The following is a 21,416-nucleotide window of genomic DNA, read 5'->3' as shown; positions in this document are numbered from 1 at the left end:
CCCATGTCTCCAATAAACGTTCTGCCACCACTGCTGTCTCTCTCAGGCGTCTCTTTGCGGCCACGGTGACACTTCCCCCAAACATGGCGGCCCCTCATGGCCGCCGCCATTGCTCTCCAGGCCGCCGCCATGCTGTAGGCGGGCGCGCCCTAATCAGGAAGCGGAAGTTGGACACGCCCCCGCTTCCGGCCGCGGTTGGGCCTAGCCGGGAGCGTCCCTCGGAGGCGGCGGCAGCGATGGTGGGGGAGGAACCGGGGGTGTGTGGGGGCCTCAGGGGGTCCGCGGTGTCCGGGGGACCCCCCAGGCGCTGACACTCCCCGCCGTTACCCCCTCAGGACAGCGAATTCTCGGACGCGGAGGCGGCCCCGGGAGGGGAGGAGAACGCGCCGGTTTATTGCGTGTGCCGCAAGCCGGACATCAACTGCTTCATGATGTGAGGGGGGGGTCTGGGGGTCCCCAGCTGCTTCAGGATGTGGGGGGGGGGGTCTGGGGGGGTCCCCAAGTACTTCAGGATGTGAGGGGGGGTCTGGGGGTCCTCAACTGCTTCGGGATGCGAGGGAGAACGGGGGGATTGGTGTCCTCAGTTGTGTCAGGATGTGGGTGAGGGTCTGAAGGGTCCCAAACAGCTTCAGGATGTGAGGGGGGGTCTGGGGGGTCCCCAACTGCTTCATGATGTGAGGGGGAACGGGGGATCGGGGTCCCCAACTGGTTCGGGATGTGGGTGAGGGTCTGGGGGTCCCAAACAGCTTCAGGATTTGAGGGGGAGTAGGGGGGTCCCCAACTGCTTCATGATGTGAGGGGGAACGGGGGATCGGGGTCCCCAACTGGTTCGGGATGTGGGTGAGGGTCTGGGGGGTCCCAAACAGCTTCAGGATTTGAGGGGGAGTAGGGGGGTCTGGGGGGTCCCCACCTGCTTCAGGATGTGAGGGGGAGGGTCTGGGGGGTCGCAGCAGATCTGAGGGGCCAGCAGCAGGGGGACACAGGGCTGGGGGTCCCGGGTGCCTCTCAGGGTGGGAGCTGGGGGGTCCCGGCTTGTGTTGGCCCCTGGGGGTGTTGGAGGGGATCCCTTGAAGCAGGGAGGGGCGCGGGGTCCCCTTGTCGGGGCTTTGGGGGTCCCTTGAAGCGGGGAGTGGTGCAGAATCCCCCCCGGGGGGCTTTGGGGGCGCCCGGCTGAGGGTCTCGGTGTCCCCCCACCCCGTCTCGCAGCGGCTGCGACAACTGCAACGAGTGGTTCCATGGGGACTGCATCAACATCACCGAGCGCATGGCCAAGGCCATCCGCGAGTGGTACTGCCGGCAGTGCCGCGGTGAGAGGGGCTGGGGGGGCTCGGGAGGGCTCTGCAGGGGCTCGGGGGGGCCAGCCAGCAGTGGCAGTGCCACGGTGAGAGGGGCTGGGGGCTCCAGGGGGCTTTGAAGGGCTCTGGGAGGGCTTTGGGGGTCCAGGCAGGAGTGGCCATGCAGCAGTGAGAGGGGCTGGGGGCTCTGGGAGGGCTTGGGGGGCTTTGGGGGGCTCTGGGGAGCCATCTGGGAGTGTTGGGCCGCAGTGAGAGGGGCTGGGGGGCTGGTTTGGGGGGGTTCCAGGGACACCTGGGGCGTCTGGGTGGTTTTTTTGGGGGCTCTGGGTAGTTTTTGGGGTGCCTGACATCAGATCAAGTGCTCAGCCTGCATGTGCAGCGAGTGCGAGGTGGGGGTGTCCCTGGTGGGATTTGGGATGCCTGACCCCATTCTTGGGGTGCCTGACCCCGTTTTTGGGGTGTCCCCGGTGGAGGACCCCTGACCCCTCTGTGACCCCCCCTCAGAGAAGGACCCATCCCTGGAGATCCGGTACCGGCACAAGAAGTGGCGGGAGAAGGAGCACGAGGGGGCCAAGGGGCAGGAGCTGGAGCAGGGCCGGGCTGCCAAGGTGGGCTCTGGGGGGGTCGGGGGCGTGGGGACCCCACAAAGGGGGACACCCCAATTCCGGGGGGAGGCTGGGAGGTGCCTGAGTCCCTTGGGATGAGGATTTGGGGGGCACCAGGGGGCTGGGGGGTGCTTTGGGGGAGATTTGGGGGACCCCTGACCCTCCCTGGGTGCCTGGGATCCCTCCCAGCTCGGGTTTTGGGGTGTCCCTGGGTGTGTTTTGGGGTGGATTTTTGGGGTGTCTGACCCCAGACCAAGCACTCAGCCTGCATTTGGGGAGTGCAAGGTGGGGGTGTCCCTGGTGGGATTTGGGGTGTCCCTGGTGGGATTTGGGGTGCCTGACCCCATTTTTGGTGTGCCTGATCCCATGTTTGGGGTGCCGGATCCCATTTTTGGGGTACCTGGTCCCATTTTTGGATTACCTGACCCCGTTTTCGGGGTGCCTGACCCCATTTTTGGGGTGTCTGACCCCAGATCAAGCGCTCGGCCCGCATGTGTGGTGAGTGCAAGGTGGGGGTGTCCCTGGTGGGATTTTGGGCGTCCCTGGTGGGATTTGGGCTGTCTGACCCCATTTTTGGTGTGTCTGACCCCATTTTTGGTGTGTCTGACCCCATTTTCGGGGTGCCTGACCCCGTTTTTGGGGTGCCTGACCCCAGATCAAGCGCTCGGCCCGCATGTGTGGCGAGTGCGAGGCGTGCCGGCGCCCCGAGGACTGCGGGCAGTGCGACTTCTGCCGGGACATGAAGAAATTCGGGGGCCCCAACAAGATCCGCCAGAAGTGCCGGCTGCGGCAGTGCCAGCTGCGGGCGCGGGTGAGCGGGCACCTGGCGTGTCCCCAGCGTGTCCCCAGTGTGTCCCCAGCGTGTCCTTGGTGTGTGTTGGGAGTGGGGTGTGTCCCCCGTGTGGCGGGGCCTCAGTGCCTCTCAGGGCTGGGGGCCTTGGTGTGTCCCCAATGTGTCCCCAATGTGTCCCCAGTGTGTCCCCAGTGTGGCTCTTTGTGGCTTTGTCCCTGTTGTGTGGCCTCTGTCACCGCCTCGTGTCCCTTTGTCCCCCTGTCCCGTGTCCCTCTGTCACTGCGTCCCTTGCTCATCGCGTCTCGTGTTGTGACACATCCTTTGTCACCGTCTCGCCGTGTCCTCGTGTCTCTTTGTCACCTCGTGCCACGTCCCTGGTGCGTCACACTCCTGGCACATCCCCATGTCCCCCCGTTCCTCACGTGTTCTGTGTCCCCAGCGAGCTGCTGTGTGTGTCCCTGTGTCACCCTGACATGTCCCCAGTGTCTCTTATGTCCCCAAGTGTCCCGTGTCACTCTGTCTCACTGGATGCTCATATCCCATATCTGTGTGTCACTCTGTCATTGTGTCCCTGATGTGTCCCCAAGTGTCCCATGCCCCTGTGTGTCCCTGTCCTACGTCCCTGTGTCCCCGCGGCTGTGTCACCCTATCCTGCGTCCCTGACACGTTTCCAAGAGGTCTTGTGTCCCTCACTGTGCCATGTCCCTGTGTCCCCATGTCCTCCGTCCCTCTGTCACCGCGCTGTCCCTGACGTGTCCCCTCTGTGTCCCCACAGGAGTCCTACAAGTACTTCCCCACCTCGGTGAGTCCCTGGGGCTCTGGGGGGAGGGCAAAGGGGGACCCCAGACCCCCCCCTTTCCCGTGTGGGGGAGGGGCCAGGCCTGGCTGTGGGGGGAGGGGCACCCCAAAACCCTCATTGCTCTTGGGGTGGGGGGGGCTCACAGGTACAGGGGGTGGGGGTGCCCAGGAAGGTGCTGATCCCCCCCAGTTGGTGCAGGGGGATCCTGGGGGTGCCATGAGGGGGTCCTGAGGGGTCCCAGGGGTGCCATGGAGGTCCTGGGGGTCCCTGGTGGGTGCTGACCCACCCCCAACTGATGGGGGCATCCTGGGGGTGCCATGGGGGGGGTCCCGGGGGTCTCTGGCCATGCTGACCCCCCCCTGCAGCTGGCACAGGTGTAAAAGGGGAGCCCAGGGGGGTCCCAAGGATGGGGGGCGTCCCGGGGGGGTCCCAGGGGGGCCATGTGGGGGTCCCGGGGGTCCCTGGCAGTGTTGACCCCCCACCCCCAGCTGGCCCGGGGGCGTGAGGGGGACCTGGAGCTGCTGAAGGCGCAGCTGGGGGGGCCGGGGCCCCCCGAGAGCCTCTCGGATGAGGAGCTGCCCCTCGACCCCCGGCTCTACCAGGAGCTCTGGCGCCGGCGCCTTCGACGAGCACGGCCTGGTGAGCCCCCAAAAACTGCCCCCCGGGACCCCAAAACTGCCCCCCGGGACCCCAAAACTGCCCCCCGGGACCCCAAAAACTGCCCCCCCGGGACCCCAAAATCTGCCCCCCTGGGACCCCAAAAACTGCCCCCCGGGACCCCAAAAACTGCCCCCATTGGGACCCCAAAAACTGCCCCCACTGGGACCCAAAAACTGCCCACCCGGGACCCTAAAACTGCCCCCACTGGGACCCCAAAAACTGCCCCCCAGGACTCCAAAAACTGCCCCCACTGGGACCCCTGAATTGCCCTGGCACCTCAGAACTGCCCCGGGACCCCAAAACTGCCCCCCTGGCACCCCAAAACTGCCCTCCCAGGACCCCAAATACTGCCCTGGGGACCCTCACTATTCCCCCCTGGGCATCCCAAAACCCACCAGGCACCCCAAATACCCCCCTAAATAGCACAGGAACAGATTTGAAGGAGGTTTTTGCCCATCAGGGCCTGGTTTAAGCTGTTTAGGCCTGGTTTAAGCTGTTTAGGCCTGGTTTAGGCTGTTCAGAGGTGGTTTTGTGTGTCAAGGTGAGCTTCAGGTGTATCAGGACGTGTCCTTGGTCCCTGTCAGGGCGTGTCCCCAAATGTCTCCCCTTGGACTGTGCTCTGAGGCGTGTCCCCAAATGTCCCCAAGCATGTCCTGGCATGTCCCCACACCAGGCTGTGCCCTGAGGCGGGGTCCTCAAATGTCCTCAACATGTCCTGGCACATCAGGACATGTCCCCATGGCGCTCTGAGGCGTGTCAGGCGTGTCCCTGCGTGTCCCCAGCGTGTCCCGGGGCGTCCCCACACCGGGCCACGCGCCTGAGGCACCTCAGGCCACCTTGTCCCCTCGTGTCCCTTCACGGGCCACGCTCTGAGACGCATGGGGGACGTCACCCCACGTGTCCCCACGTGTCCCCACGTGTCCCCACGTGTCCCTGGTCCTGCCAGCCCTGGCTCAGTGACGCCGAGGACGCGCCATTCCTGGACCCCGTCCTGCGCAAACGCGCCGTGAAGGTCAAACACGTCAAACGCCGCGAGAAGAAATCCGACAAGAAGGTGAGGGGCACCGGGAGCTACTGGGGGTTACTGGGAGCTACTGGGGGTTACTGGGAGGTTCCAGGGGTTGCTGGGAGGGCTCTGGGTGGTTGCTGGGTTACGGGTGGTGGTTACTGGGTGGTTACTGGTGCTCGCTGGTGTGGGAGGAGGAGTGGCGGAATGAGCGCTGGGAGCTGCTGGGAGGTACTGGGAGGGTTCTGGGTGGTTACTGGTGCTCACTGGTGCTGACTGGTGCGGAAGGAGGAGCGCTGCAAGCAGCACTGGCAGTGCCGGGCTATGAGCACTGATTACTGGGAGGTTACTGGTCTATGAGTGGTGGTTACTGGGTGATTACTGGGAAGTTACTGGTGCTGACTGGTGCGGAAGGAGGAGCGCTACAAGCGGCACCGGCAGCGGGCACAGCACTGGCAGTGCTGGGCTGTGAGTGGTGGTTACTGGGAGGTTATTGGGAGGTTGCTGGGAGGCAGTTGATGCTAACTGGAGGTTACTGGTGCAGAAGGAGGAGCGTTACAAACGGCACTGGCAGCGCTGGGCTATGAGCACTGATTACTGGGAGGTTACTGGTCTATGAGTGGTGGTTACTGGGAGGTTACTGGGTGATTACTGGGAGGTCACTGGGTGATTACTGGGAGGTTACTGGTCTATGAGTGGTGGTTACTGGGAGGTCACTGGGTGATTACTGGGAGGTTACTGGTGCTAACCGGTGCTAACTGGTGCAGAAGGAGGAGCGCTACAAGCGGCACCGGCAGCGGGCGCGGCACCGTGAGCGCCGCGGGCACCCGAGCGCGACGCCCGACGCCGACCCCCGGGGCTGGGCCAGTGCCTGGGCCCCGGCTGCACCCGCCCCGAGCGCCCGCCCTCCAAGTACTGCAGCGAGGCCTGCGGCATCAAACTGGCTGCCAAGTGAGTACCCACCAGTACGGACCAGTATAAACCAGTACAGAACAGTATTGACTGGTATAGACCAGTATGAACCAGTGCGGGAGAGGACAGGCTGGTATGGACTGGCATAAACTGGTACAGAATGGTACTGACTGGTATAGACCAGTACAGAATGGTACAGGGTGGTATAGACCAGTATAAACCAGTACAGAATGGCACAGACCCATATAAACCAGTCCACAATGGCACAGCCCAGTATGAACCAGTACAGAATGGTACAGACCAGTATGAACCAGTACAGAATGGCACAGAGCACTATAAACCAATAATTCTCTGTACAGACTGGTGCAAACCAGGATAGACCAGTATAAACCAGTACAGAATGGTACAGACTGATATAGACCAGTTTAAACCCATACAGACCAGTATAATCCAGTTATATATAGAGATCCTGCCTCAGTGGATCCCAGGGATCCTGGAGCCCCCATTAACCCTTTCCCCACCCCGATCCCAGCCGGATCTACGAGATCCTGCCGCAGCGGATCCAGCAGTGGCAGCAGAGCCCGTGCGTGGCGGAGGAGCACGGCAAGCGGCTGCTGGAGCGCATCCGGCGCGAGCAGCACCAGGCGCGGCTGCGGCTGCAGGAGATGGAGCGGCGCTTCCACGAGCTCGAGGGGCTCATCGCCCGCGCCAAGGGGCACCCGCCCCGTGAGGACGAGGAGGTGGGCACCCCCCGGGGCTCACAGAGGGCTGGGGACCCCAAAAATGCCTTAATTCTCCCTATTTTGGGTCTCTCTTGAGATCCCCCTTGGTCCTTCGTGGACTCCTGGGTCCCCCCAAACCGTTTAATTCTCCCTGTTGTGGGTCCCTCTTGAGATCCCCTTTGGTTCTTCATGGACACCTGGGTGCCCCCAAATCTTTTAATTCTCCCCATTCTGGGTTCCTCTTGAGACCCCTCTGCTCCTCTGGTACCCACACACAGCTCCTGGAGATCTGGGGATCCCCAAATCCTTTAATTCTCCTAGTTCTGGGTCCCTCCTGAGATCCCTCCTGATCCTTCATGGACTCCTGGGTGCCCCCAAACCCATCGAGTCCCCCCCTTACCGCCTTTCTCTGGGTCCCCTCCAAAATCCCTGGGTCCATCCTGGGTACCCCCAAAACCCTTTAATTCCCCCCATTCTGGGTCCCTCTTGGGATGCCCCAAAACCCTTTCATTCTCCCCATTCTGGGTCCCCCCTGAGCATCCCCCAAATCTCTGAATCCCCCCCTGAGCCCTGTCCTGGGTCCCCCAGTGGACACCAGGGTCCCCCCCAAACCCCTCCCTGGAACACCTGGGTGCCCCTGGAGCCCCCTAACCTCGTGTCCCCCCAATCCCTGGGTGCCTCTGTGGACCCCCTGACCCCGCTGTCCCCCCAGAGCACGGAGGGGGACAGCGAGGACACGGACCTGCAGATCTTCTGCGTGTCCTGTGGCCACCCCATCAACCCCAAGGTGGCCCTGCGGCACATGGAGCGCTGCTACGCCAAGGTGAGCCCGGGCTCTGGGGGCACCTCTGGGTTCCTGGGGTCTTTGGGATCATCTCTGGGGTCTGTGGGATCATCTGTGGCACTTTCTGGGCTGCTGTGGGATCATCCATGGGACTCTCCGGGCTCCTGTGGGATCTTCTGGGGGATCCTTTTAGGGGAACTTTGGGAGCTCCCAGGGCTGGGCACCCTCCCCACATCCTGCAGTGGCCACGGGGATCCCTTTCCTCAGCTTGGGGGGGCTGGGGGGATCCTGTGAAGGAACTTCAGGGGTCTCTTTAGGGTGTGGGGGGGCTGTAGGGACATGGTGGGAACTCAGTAGGGGCTGGGGGTTCTGTGGGGTCTCATGGGGAGGGGCTTTATAAGGGCTGGGGGGCCATGGGGACCCTGTGGGAGGGCTCGGGGGGGGCTCTATAGGGGCTGGGGGTCCTTAGGGCCCCCAAGGGGGCTCGGGGGTCCCATCCCTGCCCCCCTTTTGACCCCCCCCTTCCCACCCCATTGCAGTACGAGAGCCAAACGTCCTTCGGGTCCATGTACCCCACCCGCATCGAGGGGTGAGTGGGGAGGGGGCTCTGGGTGGGGGGAAGGACACCCTAGGGGGGCTTTCTGGGGGGGGGGGGCACCCCAGACCCCTAAATCCTCCTGGGAAGGGAGGGGCAGCACCCAGGGGAGGCTTTTTGGGGTGGGGATGTCACCGAGGGGAGTTTGAGGGGGGGTTGTGGCTGTCCGGGGGGGGGGTCTCTCAGCCCCCTGTCCCCCCACCCCAGGACACCTCTTGTGTCCCCCCAGGGCCACCCGGCTGTTCTGTGACGTTTACAACCCCCAGAGCAAAACCTACTGCAAGAGGCTGCAGGTGCTGTGCCCCGAGCACTCCCGGGACCCCAAGGTGGGCACAGAATGAGAATTTGGGGTGGAATTGAGGGGATCTGTGCCCTGAGCACTCCCAGGACCCCAAGGTGGGCATGGAGAAGACTTTGGGGGGTGGGGGCAGTGCCCAGGACAGTCCTGGGACCCCAAAGTGGGCACAGAATGAGGTTTTGGGGTGGAATTGAGGGGATCTGTGCGCTGAGCACTCCCAGGACCCCGAGGTGGACATGAGGGACAGGACAGGGGCAGTGCCCAGGACACTGCCAGGACCCCAGGGTGGCCGTGGAGGTGGCAGAGGGGCTCAGGGTGTCCCCAGCCCGGCGCTGACCCCGTGCCCGCCCAGGTGCCCGCGGATGAGGTGTGCGGGTGTCCTCTGGTGCGCGACGTCTTCGAGCTGACCGGGGACTTCTGCCGCGTCCCCAAGCGCAAGTGCCACCGTCACTACTGCTGGGAGAAGCTGCGCCGCGCCGAGGTGGACCTGGAGCGCGTCCGCGTGGTGGGTGCCACCGCTCAGCGTCCCCAAAGTGTCCCCACGCTGCTCCGAGTCCCCTTGGTGTCTCTGTCCTTGTCCCCACACTGTCTGCACGCTGTCCCTGTCCCCATGCTGTCTCTGTCCCCATGCTATCCCTGTCTCTGTCCCCACCCTGTCCCTGTCCCCACACTGTCCCAGTTGCTGTCCCCATGCTGTCCCCATGCTGTCCCTGTCCCCTGCAGTGGTACAAACTGGACTAGCTGCTTGAGCAGGACAGTGTCCCTGTCCCCACGCTGTCTCTGTCCTCACACTGTCCCTGTCCCCACACTGTCCCCACACTGTCGCTGTCCCTGTCCCTGCAGTGGTACAAGCTGGACGAGCTGTGTGTCCCTGTCCCTGTCCCTGTCCCTGTCCCCGCAGTGGTACAAGCTGGACGAGCTGTGTGTCACTGTCCCTGTCCCTGTCCCCACAGTGGTACAAGCTGGACGAGCTGTTTTGAGCTTTACCTCCTGTCCCCACAGTGGTACAAGCTGGACGAGCTGTTTGAGCAGGAGCGCAATGTGCGGGCGGCCATGACGAACCGGGCGGGGCTGCTGGCGCTGATGCTGCACCAAACCATCCAGCACGACCCTCTGACCACGGACCTGCGCTCGGACCGCTGACCACGGGCCTGCCTCGGGCCACTGACCGCCCCTGGAGCCCCCAAACCCCCCAGAGCCCTCCCCACATCCCCCCGCCCCTGGTTCCTGGGTGCTCCCCGTCTCCAAATAAACTGGGTGTGCAAAAGGAGTCTGGGGGTGTCCCTGGGCTGTCGGTGGGGTTTGTGGGATATAGGGGCGGCTTCTGTGAGGTCTCTGGACTCCTGGGGGTGCCTTTTGGGGGAATTTCAGGAGCCCGCAGTTTCTGGTACCACTCCAGACCCTGCAGAGGCTGTGGGGATCCCTTCTCTGGCTTTAGGGGCACCTGAGGGGGGTCCTGAGAAGGTTGGGGGGGTCCTTAGGGGTGGGGGGGGCTGGAAATGGGAGCAGCGTCCATGGGGGGGCTGGGAGGGGTCCCTGGCTGTTTTGGGGGGTCCTTTGGGGGGGGTCCGGGGGGTCGTGGTTAGGGGAAAGGGCTCAAATGAGCCCTAGGGGAATGCTCCGGGCTCATTAGCATAGCCACGCCCACATGGAAGCTTCATTAACATATTCCCTCCCCCTGGCGTCACGTGTCTCGCAGTCACGTGCCTCCCCCTCTCCACAGCTCGCGTATCGCCCCGCCCCTCCCTGTCTTTCCCTTTTCTCATTGGTCCAGTCTTCTTCACGTGGCCCGCAGCCTCCTCCCACTGCTTTTCCCGCCCGGCGTTTCCGCTTCCGCCGTGGGGCCCCGCCCCCTCCGCCCCCCGCGGCCTCGCGGCGTCGCCGGAGGAAGAGGAGGAGGAAGAGGAGGAGGAAGAGGAAGAGCTGCGCCACAGGCGGGGGCGGATGGGAACGGTGAGGGGCCGGGGGGGTGCGGGACCGCAGCGGGGTTGAGCGAGGAGCGGGGAGCGAGAGGGATCCGAACGGGGAGACGCGGCCGGTGGGGACGGGCGGGCCGTGAGGGGGGGGGGCGGCTGGGGGGAATCGTGAGGGGGAAGGGGCGTCAGGGAGGGGGCTGGGAGAGGGAGGGGGAGTTTGGGGGCAGTTTGTGAGGGGAAGGGGGAGTTTGTGAGGGGCAGGGGCAGTTTGTGAGGGGCGGCAGGGGCAGTTTTGGGGTTGTTTCTGAGGGGGAGGGGCAGTTTGGGGGCAGTTTGGGAGGGAGAGGGGCGGTTCGAGGGCAGTTTGTGAGGGGGAAGGGCAGTTTTGGGGCAGTTTGGGAGGGGGAGGGTCAGCTTGTGAGGGGGAGGGGCAGTTTTGGGGGTTGTTTGTGAGGGGAAGGGGCAGTTTCTGAGGGGAAGGGGCAGTTTTGGGGTTGTTTCTGAGCGGGAGGGGCAGTTTGTGAGGGGAAGGGACGGTTTGGGGTGGGGGCGGAACGCCGGGGCACTTTTGGGGGTGTCCTTGCGGGGGAGGGGCGGACTCGGAGCTGTGTTTGTGTGGGGGAGGGGGGGCCCTGGCGGTGGGGGAAGGGAGGATGGAGTCACGTGGGGAGGGGGCGTGGCCCGGCTGTGTTTGGGGGCGGGGTCCGGGGGCTGTGCGGGCTCTCGGGGCCGGTCGTGACCCCCTCGCCACCCTGTCCCCGGGGCTCTCAGCCCCCCCGCAGGATGGCGGAGGGCTGGGCCGAGTGCCCGGCGCTGGGCCCGGGCTGGCAGCGCCGCGAAGCTTTTCGGAAATCCGGGGCCACCAGCGGCCGCAGCGACACCTACTACAGGAGGTGCCCCCCTCCCCAAAAACCCCCAGCGCCCCCTTCCCACCCCCACGGGACCGCGGGTGGGGCCGGCTCTGCCCTTTCCCCCTCCTAGACCCCATCCCGTGTCCATTTGGGGCCTTCTCCCTCCCCCCCAGTGGTGTTTCATGGGGGATTTCAGAGCCCCTCTCCAGGATCTCCCCTGGGCCACCTCAATGCCTCTTTCCCCAAATATTCCCAGTCCCCTCCAATTCTTCCAGGCTATTTTGGGGCTCGGGGGTTACTTTTTGAGAGTTTTGGTGTCCCCTGAGCTCTGTTTGGTCCCCCTTTCCCATTCTCCCTTTGGCATTTGGGGGCTCCCCCAGGCTCAGCGGTCCCCGTGGGGTTTTGGGGCCGTTCCTGGGGATTTTGGAGCCCGTCTGACCCGAACCCCCGGCAGCCCCACAGGGCAGAAGTTCCGCAGTAAGATCGAGCTGCGGCGGTTCCTGGGCCCCGGGCACGACCTGAGCAACTTCGACTTCAAATCGGGGCAGCAGCGACCCAGCCCCACCCGGGTATGGGGGATGGGACCCTAAAAACCACGGGAGGGGGCAAAAAATCCCAAAAAACCTCGGAGAGGGAAATCTGGAGAGCTCTCCTTGGGGAGAGGAGCACCATAACAAAAAAGGAATTGGGGGTGGAATAAAGAGATGGGGCAAAAGGGGCTCCTCTGAATGAGGTTGAGAAGAACCTAAATTTTGGGGGGGGGGGCTTGGAGAAAAAGGGATTCTTAAATTGGGGAGGAGCAGTAATGGGGGTTTTGAGGTGGGAATGGGGGGGGTGTCACAGGGGGTTCTCCCTCCACCTTGTGACCCCCCCGTTTTTGTGCTTTTCAGACCAGAAAGAGCCCCAAATGGCACCTGCCCGCTGGGCCCCTCCCAGATCCCCCCAAAATCATCAAAAAGGAAGAGGAGGAGGAGGAGGAGGTGGAGGTGGAGGTGGAGGTGGGCGGGGCTGAAACCGAGAAAGCCCCACCTTCATCAGATCAGGCCCCGCCCATCCCCAGTCAGGCCACGCCCTCTTCATCTGTGGCCACGCCCCTGAGGGAGCCCCCCCATCGCAGGACCCGGAAGCGGCCGCCCCTGGAGCCCCCCCAGGATGGCGTGGTGGCGTGAGTGGGGGAGGGGGAGGGTCCCTGGGGGTCCTCCAGGTGTGGGGGTGGGTGTGCCCTGGAGCTCTTGGTGTGGGGACGGGGTCCCAGGAGCCGGGGGTGACCCCAGGAGGGAGGGATTGGGGTCCCTGGGGGGAGAAATTCAGTGTGGGGGGGTTTCCCTCAGGGGGCCTGTGGGATCTGGGGGGGCAGTGGGGGTGTTGGGGTCCCCTTGCCCCCCCCCAAAATGCCGCCCTCTCCTCTGCAGGCTTTGTGCTGGCTGCCAGAGCCTCTTCCCAGGGGTGTCCCTGCCCCCCCAGCGCCGCTGCCGCTGGCTCTGCCCTGACTGCCGTGGTGAGCTTCGGCCTCAGTGCCCTCCTCCTCATCCTCTTCATGCTTCTCCTCATCCTCTTTGTGGTCCTCTTCATCCTCTGAGTCTTTCTCCCACCTTCCTCAGCTCTCTCAGGGCTTTTTCTGTTTTATCATCTTCCTCATTTTCCTGTTCTTCTTGTCCTTCATTTCCTGAGGTTTTTTTCCTCCATCATCATCATCATTCCTTGAATTTCTCCAGCCTCATAATTATAATTTTATTCCTCTGAAACTTCCTGTTCCTCCTCTTCCTCCCTGATTCTTCCCTGCCTCCTTTTCCCTCTGTTCTGGACCATTCTGGGGGGAAAGGGAGCCTGAAGGAGTTTGGGAGGGGGGTCAGGGGGGGATCCCAGGAAAGTTGGGGTGACCCTGACTCCCTTCCTCCACCTCCCCCAGCCCAGAGACGAGACTTCAACCGGGAGCAGCGATTCTACAAGGTACCCCCATCCCTCAGGGGAGGGAAATGGTGCCCCTGGCATTCCCCAAATCCCTCAGGGGGGGTTTGGGGGCTCCCCCAGAGCCCTGACACCCCCTCCCCACAGCGGGTGGGCTGTGGCACGTGCCAGGCCTGTCGCATCCCCGAGGACTGTGGCATCTGCAGCGCCTGCGCCCGCAGCCCCCCCGGGGGCCCCTCCGGGCCCGGCCGGACCCCCAAGTGCCTCCTGCGCCGCTGCCTGCGCATTGTCAAGAAGGTACCGGCGCCCCTCGGTGTCACTGTCACCCCCGCGGTGTCACTGTCACCCCCCAGTGTCACCAACACTCCCCCAATGTCACCAACAACCCCCCTGTCGCTGTCACCCCGCTCGGTGTCACCAACAACCCCCCCAGTGTCACCAGCACCCCCTTGTCACTGTCACCCCCCTGGTGTCACCAGCACCCTTTCATGTTGCTGTCACCCCCCAGTGTCACCAGTACCCCTCCGTGTTAGTGCCACCCCCCTCATGTCACTGTAATTCTCCCTGTCCCAGTGTCACTGTCACCCCCCCAGTGTCACCAGCACCTCCCCAGTGTCACCAGCACCCCGTTGTCATTGTCACCCCTTTCATGCCATCGTAATCCTGCCTCTCCCAGTGTCACCGTCACCCCCCATTGTCACTGTCAACCCCCAAATGTCACCAGCACCCCCCCATATTAGTGTCAGCCCGGTCGTGTCACCGTAATCCTCGCTCTCCCAGTGTCACTGTTACCCTCCCTGTGTCACTGTCACCTCCTGTGTCACCTCTGCGTCCTCCCCTTTGTCTGAGGATAATTAACATTAACCTGTGTTAATTACCATTACCAGTGTTACTTGGCGTGACTGATACCCCACATTATTGCACGTTATCACATTTTATCCCTGTTATCTCACGTTGCTTTCTGTTATTCCACTCTATTCCCTGGTATCCACATTATTCCATGTTCCTGGAGGGCCTGGATGTGGCTCCTGTCCCTCTGTCCCCCTGTCCCTTGTCTGTGGTGGCACGTCCTCCCATGTCCTATATTCACCCATGTTATCCCATATTATCCTATATTTTCCCATATTTCCCCGTGTTTTCTTGTATTTCCCGTGTATTATCCCATATTTACTGTATTTTCCTCTGTTTCTCCGTGTTTTGCTATGTTTGTTATCCCATATTATCCCATGTTTTTCCCTATTTTCCTGTGGTTTTTCCTGTGTTTTCTTCCCGTGTTTTCACATATTTTCCCCTGTTTCCTTCTGTTTTCCCTGCTCTCCCAGGTAACCTCCGTGTCCCCACCCCTGTGTCCCCGCAGGGCCTTGGCTGTGGCTCCTGCCTCGTCCCCCTGTCCCCTTGTCCCCATCCCTTTGTCTGTGGCTGCTCGTTCACCCACATCCTCCTACACCCTCGAGTGTTATCCCACATTTGTTATCCTGTATTTTCCCACGTTAGCCCATATTTGTTATCCTACATTTGTTATCCTGTATTTTCCCACGTTAGCCCATATTTGTTATCCCACATTTTCCCATGTTTTCCCGTATTTCCCTGTGTTTTGTCCCTGCAGGGCCTGGGCTGCGGTTCCTGCGCCGGCTGCCTGAGCACCGAGGACTGCGGCAGCTGCTGCATCTGCCTGCGGCGCCTGCAGCCCGGCCTCAAGCGCCAGTGGCGCTGCCTGCGGCGCCGCTGCCTGCGCCCCAAGGTGGGACTGTCCCCCCGGAGCCCCCCCCAATGTCACCCCTGCCATGCCCCACCTTCCCTGGCACCTCCCTGCTGTCCCCTCCTCGCTGCCCGCCCTGGTGTGTCCCCCACCCGTTGTCCCCTGCTGACCCCCCACCCTGTGTTCCCCCAGAAAGCCAGGGTGGCCAAGAAGCCGCAGAGCCCCCGGGCCCTGACAGAGGTGAGTGCGGGACCCCCACACGGGGCAGTGGCACAATGGAGACCCCCGGGTGTTCCGGGGGAGGGGGGACCCCCAAAGTGCTCCCCTCACTCCATTTCTGCCCTCAGAAGTGGAAGCCTCTCGTGGAGCGGGAGCCCAGCGATGCCTCCAGCGCCAGGCACAGAGTGAGTGGGACCCCCCTGGGCACACCTGGGCACACCTGGAACCCCCAGCCCCCCCCACAAACCCCCCCTCCCTCCCAGAAGCTGCTGAACAAGGGCAAGGAGAAGAAGAAGCCGGGGCGACCCCCGAAGGCCCCTGGGCCCTGCGGGGTGAGTGACAGGCCTTGGTCCCGCCCCCTGTCTCATAGCCCCGCCCCTCCATCAATGGCCACGCCCCTCCCAGAGCAGCTATTGGGACAGGGGGCAAGCCGTAATGCCCTTAATATAGGGGCCTGGAAAAGGGGGCAGTATTGGGGTGCAGGTACCGTAGTGATCCTATGAGCTGTTCCAAGACCGAGTATTGGGGTTCAGCACATTCAAACCCCACTAATATTGGGGCGCCAGTACCATAATGCCCCTAATTTTGGGACCAGATCGTTGTGACACCCCAAAAACTGTTCACAGCTGATGATGGGATCTGAGCAACCCTGGCTGTGGGGTTGGGGCATTGTAATGCCCCAGATAATGGGGTTCAGGTACCCCAAAACCCCTCAGAGCAGGGTTTGGTTACCATAATTCTCCTAATAACCGCTCCAGGATAGCAAGACCCAAGGTACCAGTAGTGGGGCTCAGATACCGTAATGGCTCTAATAGCAGGGCTCAATGCCGTAATGCCTCTAATAGCTGCTCCTACTGGAATGCTCAGCCTAACCCACTGCTGCTGCCTGGCTGCCGTAATACCCCTAATACCGCCGCATCTACCGTAACGCTCCTAATAGCTGCTCCCACACTAACACCGGGCAGGCCGATGTACCCCCCATGCGGCGCGCCCTGGGGACAGTTGGGGACGCGGGGGTGACGCCGCTCTCTGCCGGCAGCGGGGGGTGCGGAGCCGGGCCAGCCGGCGCTGCGGGGTGTGCGCAGCCTGCCGGCGCCCGACCGACTGCGGCCGCTGCGACTTCTGCCGGGACAAGCCCAAATTTGGGGGGCAGAACCTCAAGCGCCAGAAGTGCCGCTGGAGGCAGTGCCTGCGCTGTGCCATGGTGGGTGCCCCCCAGCACTTTCTCCCCCCCAGTGCCTCCCAGTAACCTCCCAGCGAGCCCCAGCCATCCCCTCCACCCCCCTTTCCTCAGCAACCCGACTCCTTCGGCTGGGGAAACTGAGGCACGCGCAAGGTTTGGGCTGCCCCGGCCACCCCGGCGCTGGGTGCGGCCCAGTTTGGACCAGAATGGACAAGTTTGGGGTGGGAGGGGGTGGATTGGTGGGCACTCAGGTGGCGCCTGGACGCCTGGGTCTGGTTTCTGGGGGGCTTGCCCGGACGCCTGGGTCCTTCCTGCATTGCTTGGCTTTGGGGGGCTCACCCTGGGTCCCTTTTGTGGGTGGGGGTCCCTCAGCCAGCCCAGGCCCACATGGGGAGGTTCTTCCTGCATTTGTACCCCCCCCCAAAATCCACATCCCCCTCCCCTTGGAACTGCCCCACCCGCTCTGAGGTCTCTCTCCTGGCGCAGAGGCGGCTGCTGCCGGTGGGGGGGGGTCGCTGGGGGCCCCCCTGGAGCGGCCGCCCCCTCCCCCTGTCCAGGCCCCGCCGCCGGCCCCGCCGGGGCCCCCGCCGCCCGGAGCCGCCGCCGCCTGCCCCGCCCCCCCCGCAAGGTAACGGGACCCCCCCTCTGCTCAGGGGGGACCCCAAAATGCTCCTGCCACCCCCACGGGACCCTCACCCCCCCTTGGCTGTGCTTGCTTTGCTGCTTTGCTCTGCACGGACCCTCCCCCCTCAGGGGGACCCAGGTGTCAGGGGAGGGGACCAAGGTGTCCCCACGCCCCCCCTCCCCATGCAGGAGGGGCTCTGGGGGGTTTTGGGGACCCCCCGATGCCTCGGTCCCCTCCCCTGTGACCCCAAGGCTTGTGTGTGCCTCAGTTTCCCCACGATGAGGTGGGGTGGGGGGGGGGTCCTCTGCAGACACCTGAGTCCCTTTTTTGGGGGGGGGGGGGTCCCTCCTGGATACCTGGGGGGGATTGTGGGGGTCTCACCTGGCTGCCCTGACCTGCCCCTCCCCCACAGGAGAAGGAGGAGCCGCTGGGGGGGGCTGAGAACGGCCCCAGGCCCCTCCCGGGCCCCCCCCTGCGCCTCTGCCCCATCAAGGAGGAAACAGGACCCCTCCCCCGCCTCGAGGTGAGACCCCCCGGCTGCCTGGGACCCCCCCTGGACACCTGGGACCCCCCCGTGACCCCCCCTGCTCCCCAGAACCCTCGCCTGGGGCTCCTCATCGCCTCGGCCCCCCGCCTCAAAGGGGTCCCCCCGGAGCCCAGCGCCGCCCCCCAGAGGGTGAGTGGGACCCCAAAGACCCCCTGAGCCTCCTCGGGGTGCCTTGGGCCCCCATAACGCCCCTGCCCCCCCCTTTTCCAGCCCCCCCCGGGAGATTTGGGGGTCCTGATCGCCGCCACCCCCCGCGTGAAGCAGGAGCAGCCCCAGCCCAGCGCGTCCCTGGTGCCGGTAAGGGGGGGACCCTGGGGTTTGGGGTGGTTCCCGAGGTTTGGGGGGGTCCTGAGCCTCTGCCTTCACCCCCAGGTGCCCCCCCAACCTCCCCCTGCCCAGCTGGTGGTGCTGGATGAGAGTGAGGAGGAGGAGGAGGAAGAAGAGGAAGAGGAGGGCGGCAGCCGAGTGGTGAGGACGAGGGCGGGGTCAGAGGATTTGGGGGGGTCCTGGGGGGGCTTTTGATGTGTTGAGGGGTCTTGGGAAGCGGTTTGGGGTGTCCTGGGGGTGGCTTTAGAGGGAATCTGGGGAGAGAGGTCTGAGAAATGGGAACTTTAGGGGGGATTTGGGGGTTTTGGTGAGTTGGGGAAGGAATTTTTGGGGGTGGGGGGGGGGTTTTGGGGTCCTGGTGAATTGGGGAAGGGACTCTGGGCATGGCCTTTGGATTTTTTGGGAGGCTCTCCAAGCAGGGGGGTTTACAAGGAGGAGGTTCCTGCTGCCTGGGGGGTTCCTGGGGGTCTCTAAGCGTCCCCCCCACCTCATTAACCCCTTCTCCCCCGCAGCCCTTCCCGCTGCCCCCCGCTCCCCAGCTCTGGCCCGGCTCCTTCCTGGAGGAACTGGCCGAGATTCCGCTCCCGGCTCACTGGGGGGTCGTGGGGGCTGACGGGGGTCCCGGGCCGTGCCCGGCGCGGGGGCTGCGCCTCGTGCAGCGCTGCCCCCGCTCCTCCATGGCCGCGGCCGCCGTGCTGCTCAACCCGGGCTTGGCTTTCCGGGTCCTGGTGGCCCGAGGCCGCCCGGTGCCCCCCGGGCACGAGGTGCTGGCCCGGCGCCCCCCCCTGCGCTCCGTGCTGGACCTGGTGGAGCTGCTCTGCGATCTCGAGGCCTACGGGCCCTGCCCGGGACCCCCGGGCCGGCCCCCCGCCCCCCGCTGCCATGTCCTGGTGAGGGGGGGGCGCTGCTGCCGGCCCTGCCAAATGCTGGCGGGGGAGGGGCATTGAGGGGATTTGGGGAGGTGGGGATTGTTGGGGTGGGGGGGGAGCAGTTGAGGGGGATGGGGGTGAAAAATGTGGGGAGGGGGATGTAGATGGGAAGGGAAAAGGGAAATGGGAAAGGAAGCAAAATTTTGGGGGGGGGGTTGGGAAGTGATGGTTGAACTGGAATTGGGGTGGAGGAAATGGGGAGGGGGGGGGGATAAAATTGGGAGGGGGAGAGGAAAATGAGGGACCTAAAAGTGAGGGGGGAACTAAAATTAGGGGATGTGGGGGTGGTGGGGAGGAGGGATGGGGTGTTGCACCTTTGGGGAGTGGGATTTGGGGATGGAGCCTTGGGTGTAACGGGGGAGGGGCATTGGGGGGGTCCCCAGAGTGGGACTGGCACCCCAGGACCCCCTGAGAGTCACTGGGAGGTTCTGGAGTGCCCCCCAGGTTTGGGGGCTCCAGGACCCCATTGTCGGGATTCAGGGGGACCCCAGGGTGACACCCCGATTTTGGGGACCCCTGCCCCCCTTCCCCACAGTGTCAGGTCGCCCCTCCCCCAGTGACACAGCAAGGCTGAGGGACCCCAGCGGTGGCATTTTGAGGGGGGGAGTCCCCAGTTTGGTACCACTCCCCCTGTTTGGTTTCCCAGGGATATTGGGGTGCTCTCAGCACCCATCTTTGAGGGGGCTTGCCCCCCACCCCCCAGGTTTATGGGGACATCAGGTTTATGGGGCCCCGAGTTTGTTTGTTCTCCCATTTCCCCAGTGCCATACTGGGGCCCCTCCCTCACCCCCCAGAGCTTCTATTTTTGACACTGGAACCGCCCCTCGAAACGGGGGCGCGGCCCCTTTAAGAGCCCTACCCTCCCCGCCCCCCCTTAGAGATTTAAATGACCTGTTTAAGGCGTGGGCAGGGGCGTGGCTTTATCCAGCCCCGCCCCTTTGTTCAGGCCCCGCCTACACGCACCTTTCACCTGCTGTCGCTTCCTTGGGTCACGTCCTTTTATGGTAAAGGGGCGTGGCCTGAGCTGCTTGAGCCACGCCCACTCCCCCGCCCCTTGCGCTGCCTTCAGGGAGTTTCGCGCCGAAGCCATAGCCCCGCCCCCTCCCCTTAGCCCCGCCCCCTCGGCAGAATTTAAAGAGACCGCGAGGAATTATTTTTGTTAAAAGTAATAAAAGCTTTAAGGAGAAAAATAAAACATCTGGTGGTCCTTGAGACAGGAATCGGTGTCCAGAGAGAGCCCTGGCGTTCCACACACCTGGAGCCCCCCCAGATTTGAGGGAGGGTCTCACCTGCCTGTCCCAAACACCTTCTCCAGCAGGCTCTGGGGGGGCGCGGCCGGGGGGGGCCGAGCTTTGCGCCTCCAAATCTCCTCCTCGGTCGGTCTCTGGGTGAAGCCCCAGGTCCGGGGAGGGGCTGCGGGGTCTCCGGAGGTTTTGGGGGGGTCCTTGGAGGCGCGGCGGGCGTAGAACCCCCCCTCCCGCTTGGCCTGGGCCACCTCGGCCCGCAGGCGCTGCGCCCGCACCTGGCGCTCATAGCTGAGCCGCTCGCTCAGGTGAGGCCACCGGAACCCGGGCAGGTACTGGGGGGGTGGGCACAGGTCAGGGGAACCCCCAAACAGCTTCAGACCGCCCCCCAAAATAAGGTTTTGAGGTGTTCGAATCCCCCTCAGCTGCTGGCCCAGGTGTGTGCGAGGGGTCTCCCAACACAGCCCAGCCCCTCCCCACTGACCCCCCTGAACCCTAAAACAGGGACCCCCAGTGGGCCAAAACCATCCGAGACCCCCGCCCCCAAAAAAGGGACCCAGGTGCTCCCTACAAATGTGGGACCCCCAAAAAGGGACCCAAGGCTATCCCAACCCCTCACCCACAAAGGCTCCCAATTACCCAGGAACCCACAGGTGTCTCCCCCAAAGGTCTGAGACCCCCAGAAAGGGATCTGGGCCCCCCAAAAAGGGATCCAAGCCCCCCCTAAACCCGTTCTGAAGCACCCAGGACCCGCCGGGACCCCTCCCCAGCACTCCCCGAGCCCCACCTTGATGCTCCAGTAGTGATGGCGGAAGGGGCTGCGGGGCCGGGGGGCCATGGGGGCCCCGTGCAGGATTTTGGCCGCGCGTTTGGCCGCTCGCTTGTCCCGGAATTCCACCCAGCCCTCGGCGAACGCCACGGCCGGGGGTCCCCCCGGGCGCTGCCGCCGCCGCCGCACGGAGCCTCCTGCGGGAACGGGGAGGGGGCGCTGAGAAACGGGGAGCTGAGCCCCCCACCCAAGGGTGCTGAACGTGGGTGTCAGCGGGGCTGGGAGGAGCCCTGACCCCCAAATTCTGTACCTGCCTGTGGGGACCCCCCCTTCCCCCATTGCTGGGGGTCTGTGACCCCCCCCAGGGACCCCCTGGCTGTAGGAAAACCCCCCAGACCCCCCCCGGACCCCCGGACTCACCGTGGGGCTGCAGGAAGACCCGGCCCAGCTCCCCGTGCGGCCGCAGCAGCGCCCGGGCCTGGCGGGGCCCGAAGCCCGGGGGGAGGAAGGACAAATAAAGGACCCCCGGTACCACCGGCTTCGGGGGGGGGTCCGAGGGGGCTTCGGCAGCGGGGGAGCCCTCGGGACCCTCCTCTTCCTCCTCCTTTCCTTCCTCTTCCTCCTTTCCTTCCTCTTCTTCCCCCTCCATTTCTTCCTCTTCCTCCTCCTTTTCTTCCTCTTCTTCTCCTCTTCTTCCTCCTCCTTTTCTTCCTCCTCTTCCTCCTCCTCT

General features: G+C 64.1%; 3 protein-coding genes across 3 annotated transcripts; 2 read left to right on the top strand and 1 right to left on the bottom strand.

Annotated features, from left to right (window-relative positions):
• The first annotated feature begins 175 nt into the window (after window positions 1-175).
• On the top strand, window positions 176-9,750 carry CXXC1 (CXXC finger protein 1). The gene is given in 17 exon segments (XM_030969960.1): window positions 176-239; window positions 336-433; window positions 1,207-1,307; window positions 1,800-1,903; window positions 2,556-2,711; window positions 3,469-3,495; window positions 3,981-4,103; window positions 4,105-4,131; window positions 5,099-5,206; window positions 5,926-5,974; window positions 5,977-6,109; window positions 6,603-6,810; window positions 7,505-7,615; window positions 8,116-8,165; window positions 8,401-8,497; window positions 8,822-8,974; window positions 9,472-9,750. Coding segments are annotated over 17 exon segments (1,689 nt in total). The 5' UTR covers window positions 176-236; the 3' UTR covers window positions 9,613-9,750.
• Window positions 9,751-10,220: 470 nt separating this feature from the next.
• MBD1 (methyl-CpG binding domain protein 1) lies at window positions 10,221-18,691 on the top strand. The gene is made up of 17 exons (XM_030969928.1): window positions 10,221-10,422; window positions 11,157-11,278; window positions 11,691-11,805; window positions 12,127-12,401; window positions 12,649-12,734; window positions 13,146-13,186; window positions 13,292-13,441; window positions 14,751-14,885; window positions 15,036-15,083; window positions 15,191-15,247; window positions 15,326-15,394; window positions 16,102-16,266; window positions 17,283-17,393; window positions 17,466-17,546; window positions 17,628-17,714; window positions 17,790-17,885; window positions 18,257-18,691. Exons 1-17 carry the CDS (start codon window positions 10,414-10,416, stop codon window positions 18,689-18,691), a joined length of 2,082 nt encoding a protein of 693 aa, XP_030825788.1. The 5' UTR covers window positions 10,221-10,413.
• A 1,135-nt stretch (window positions 18,692-19,826) lies between these two features.
• ABT1 (activator of basal transcription 1) lies at window positions 19,827-21,392 on the bottom strand. The gene is made up of 3 exons (XM_030969996.1): window positions 21,107-21,392; window positions 20,705-20,883; window positions 19,827-20,252 (listed from the first exon to the last, which is right to left on the bottom strand). The coding sequence occupies exons 1-3, from the start codon at window positions 21,333-21,335 to the stop codon at window positions 19,959-19,961; spliced, it is 702 nt and encodes a 233-aa protein (XP_030825856.1). The 5' UTR covers window positions 21,336-21,392; the 3' UTR covers window positions 19,827-19,958.
• Window positions 21,393-21,416: the final 24 nt, after the last annotated feature.

The sequence above is a fragment of the Camarhynchus parvulus genome, unplaced genomic scaffold, assembly GCF_901933205.1.
Source record: "Camarhynchus parvulus unplaced genomic scaffold, STF_HiC, whole genome shotgun sequence".
Lineage (NCBI taxonomy): Eukaryota > Metazoa > Chordata > Aves > Passeriformes > Thraupidae > Camarhynchus > Camarhynchus parvulus.
This window is presented reverse-complemented; position numbering and strand designations above follow the sequence as displayed.

Coding starts and splice junctions, on each gene's coding strand:
- ABT1 (XM_030969996.1), bottom strand. CDS start 21,335: ATGGAGGGGGAAGAAGAGGAAGGAAAGGAGGAAGAGGAAGGAAAGGAG. Junction 20,884..21,106: donor GGTCTTCCTGCAGCCCCACG/GTGAGTCCGGGG, acceptor CCGTTCCCGCAG/GAGGCTCCGTGCGGCGGCGG. Junction 20,253..20,704: donor ATCACTACTGGAGCATCAAG/GTGGGGCTCGGG, acceptor CCACCCCCCCAG/TACCTGCCCGGGTTCCGGTG.
- MBD1 (XM_030969928.1), top strand. Junction 16,267..17,282: donor AGTGCCTGCGCTGTGCCATG/GTGGGTGCCCCC, acceptor CCTCCCCCACAG/GAGAAGGAGGAGCCGCTGGG. Junction 17,715..17,789: donor CCAGCGCGTCCCTGGTGCCG/GTAAGGGGGGGA, acceptor CTTCACCCCCAG/GTGCCCCCCCAACCTCCCCC.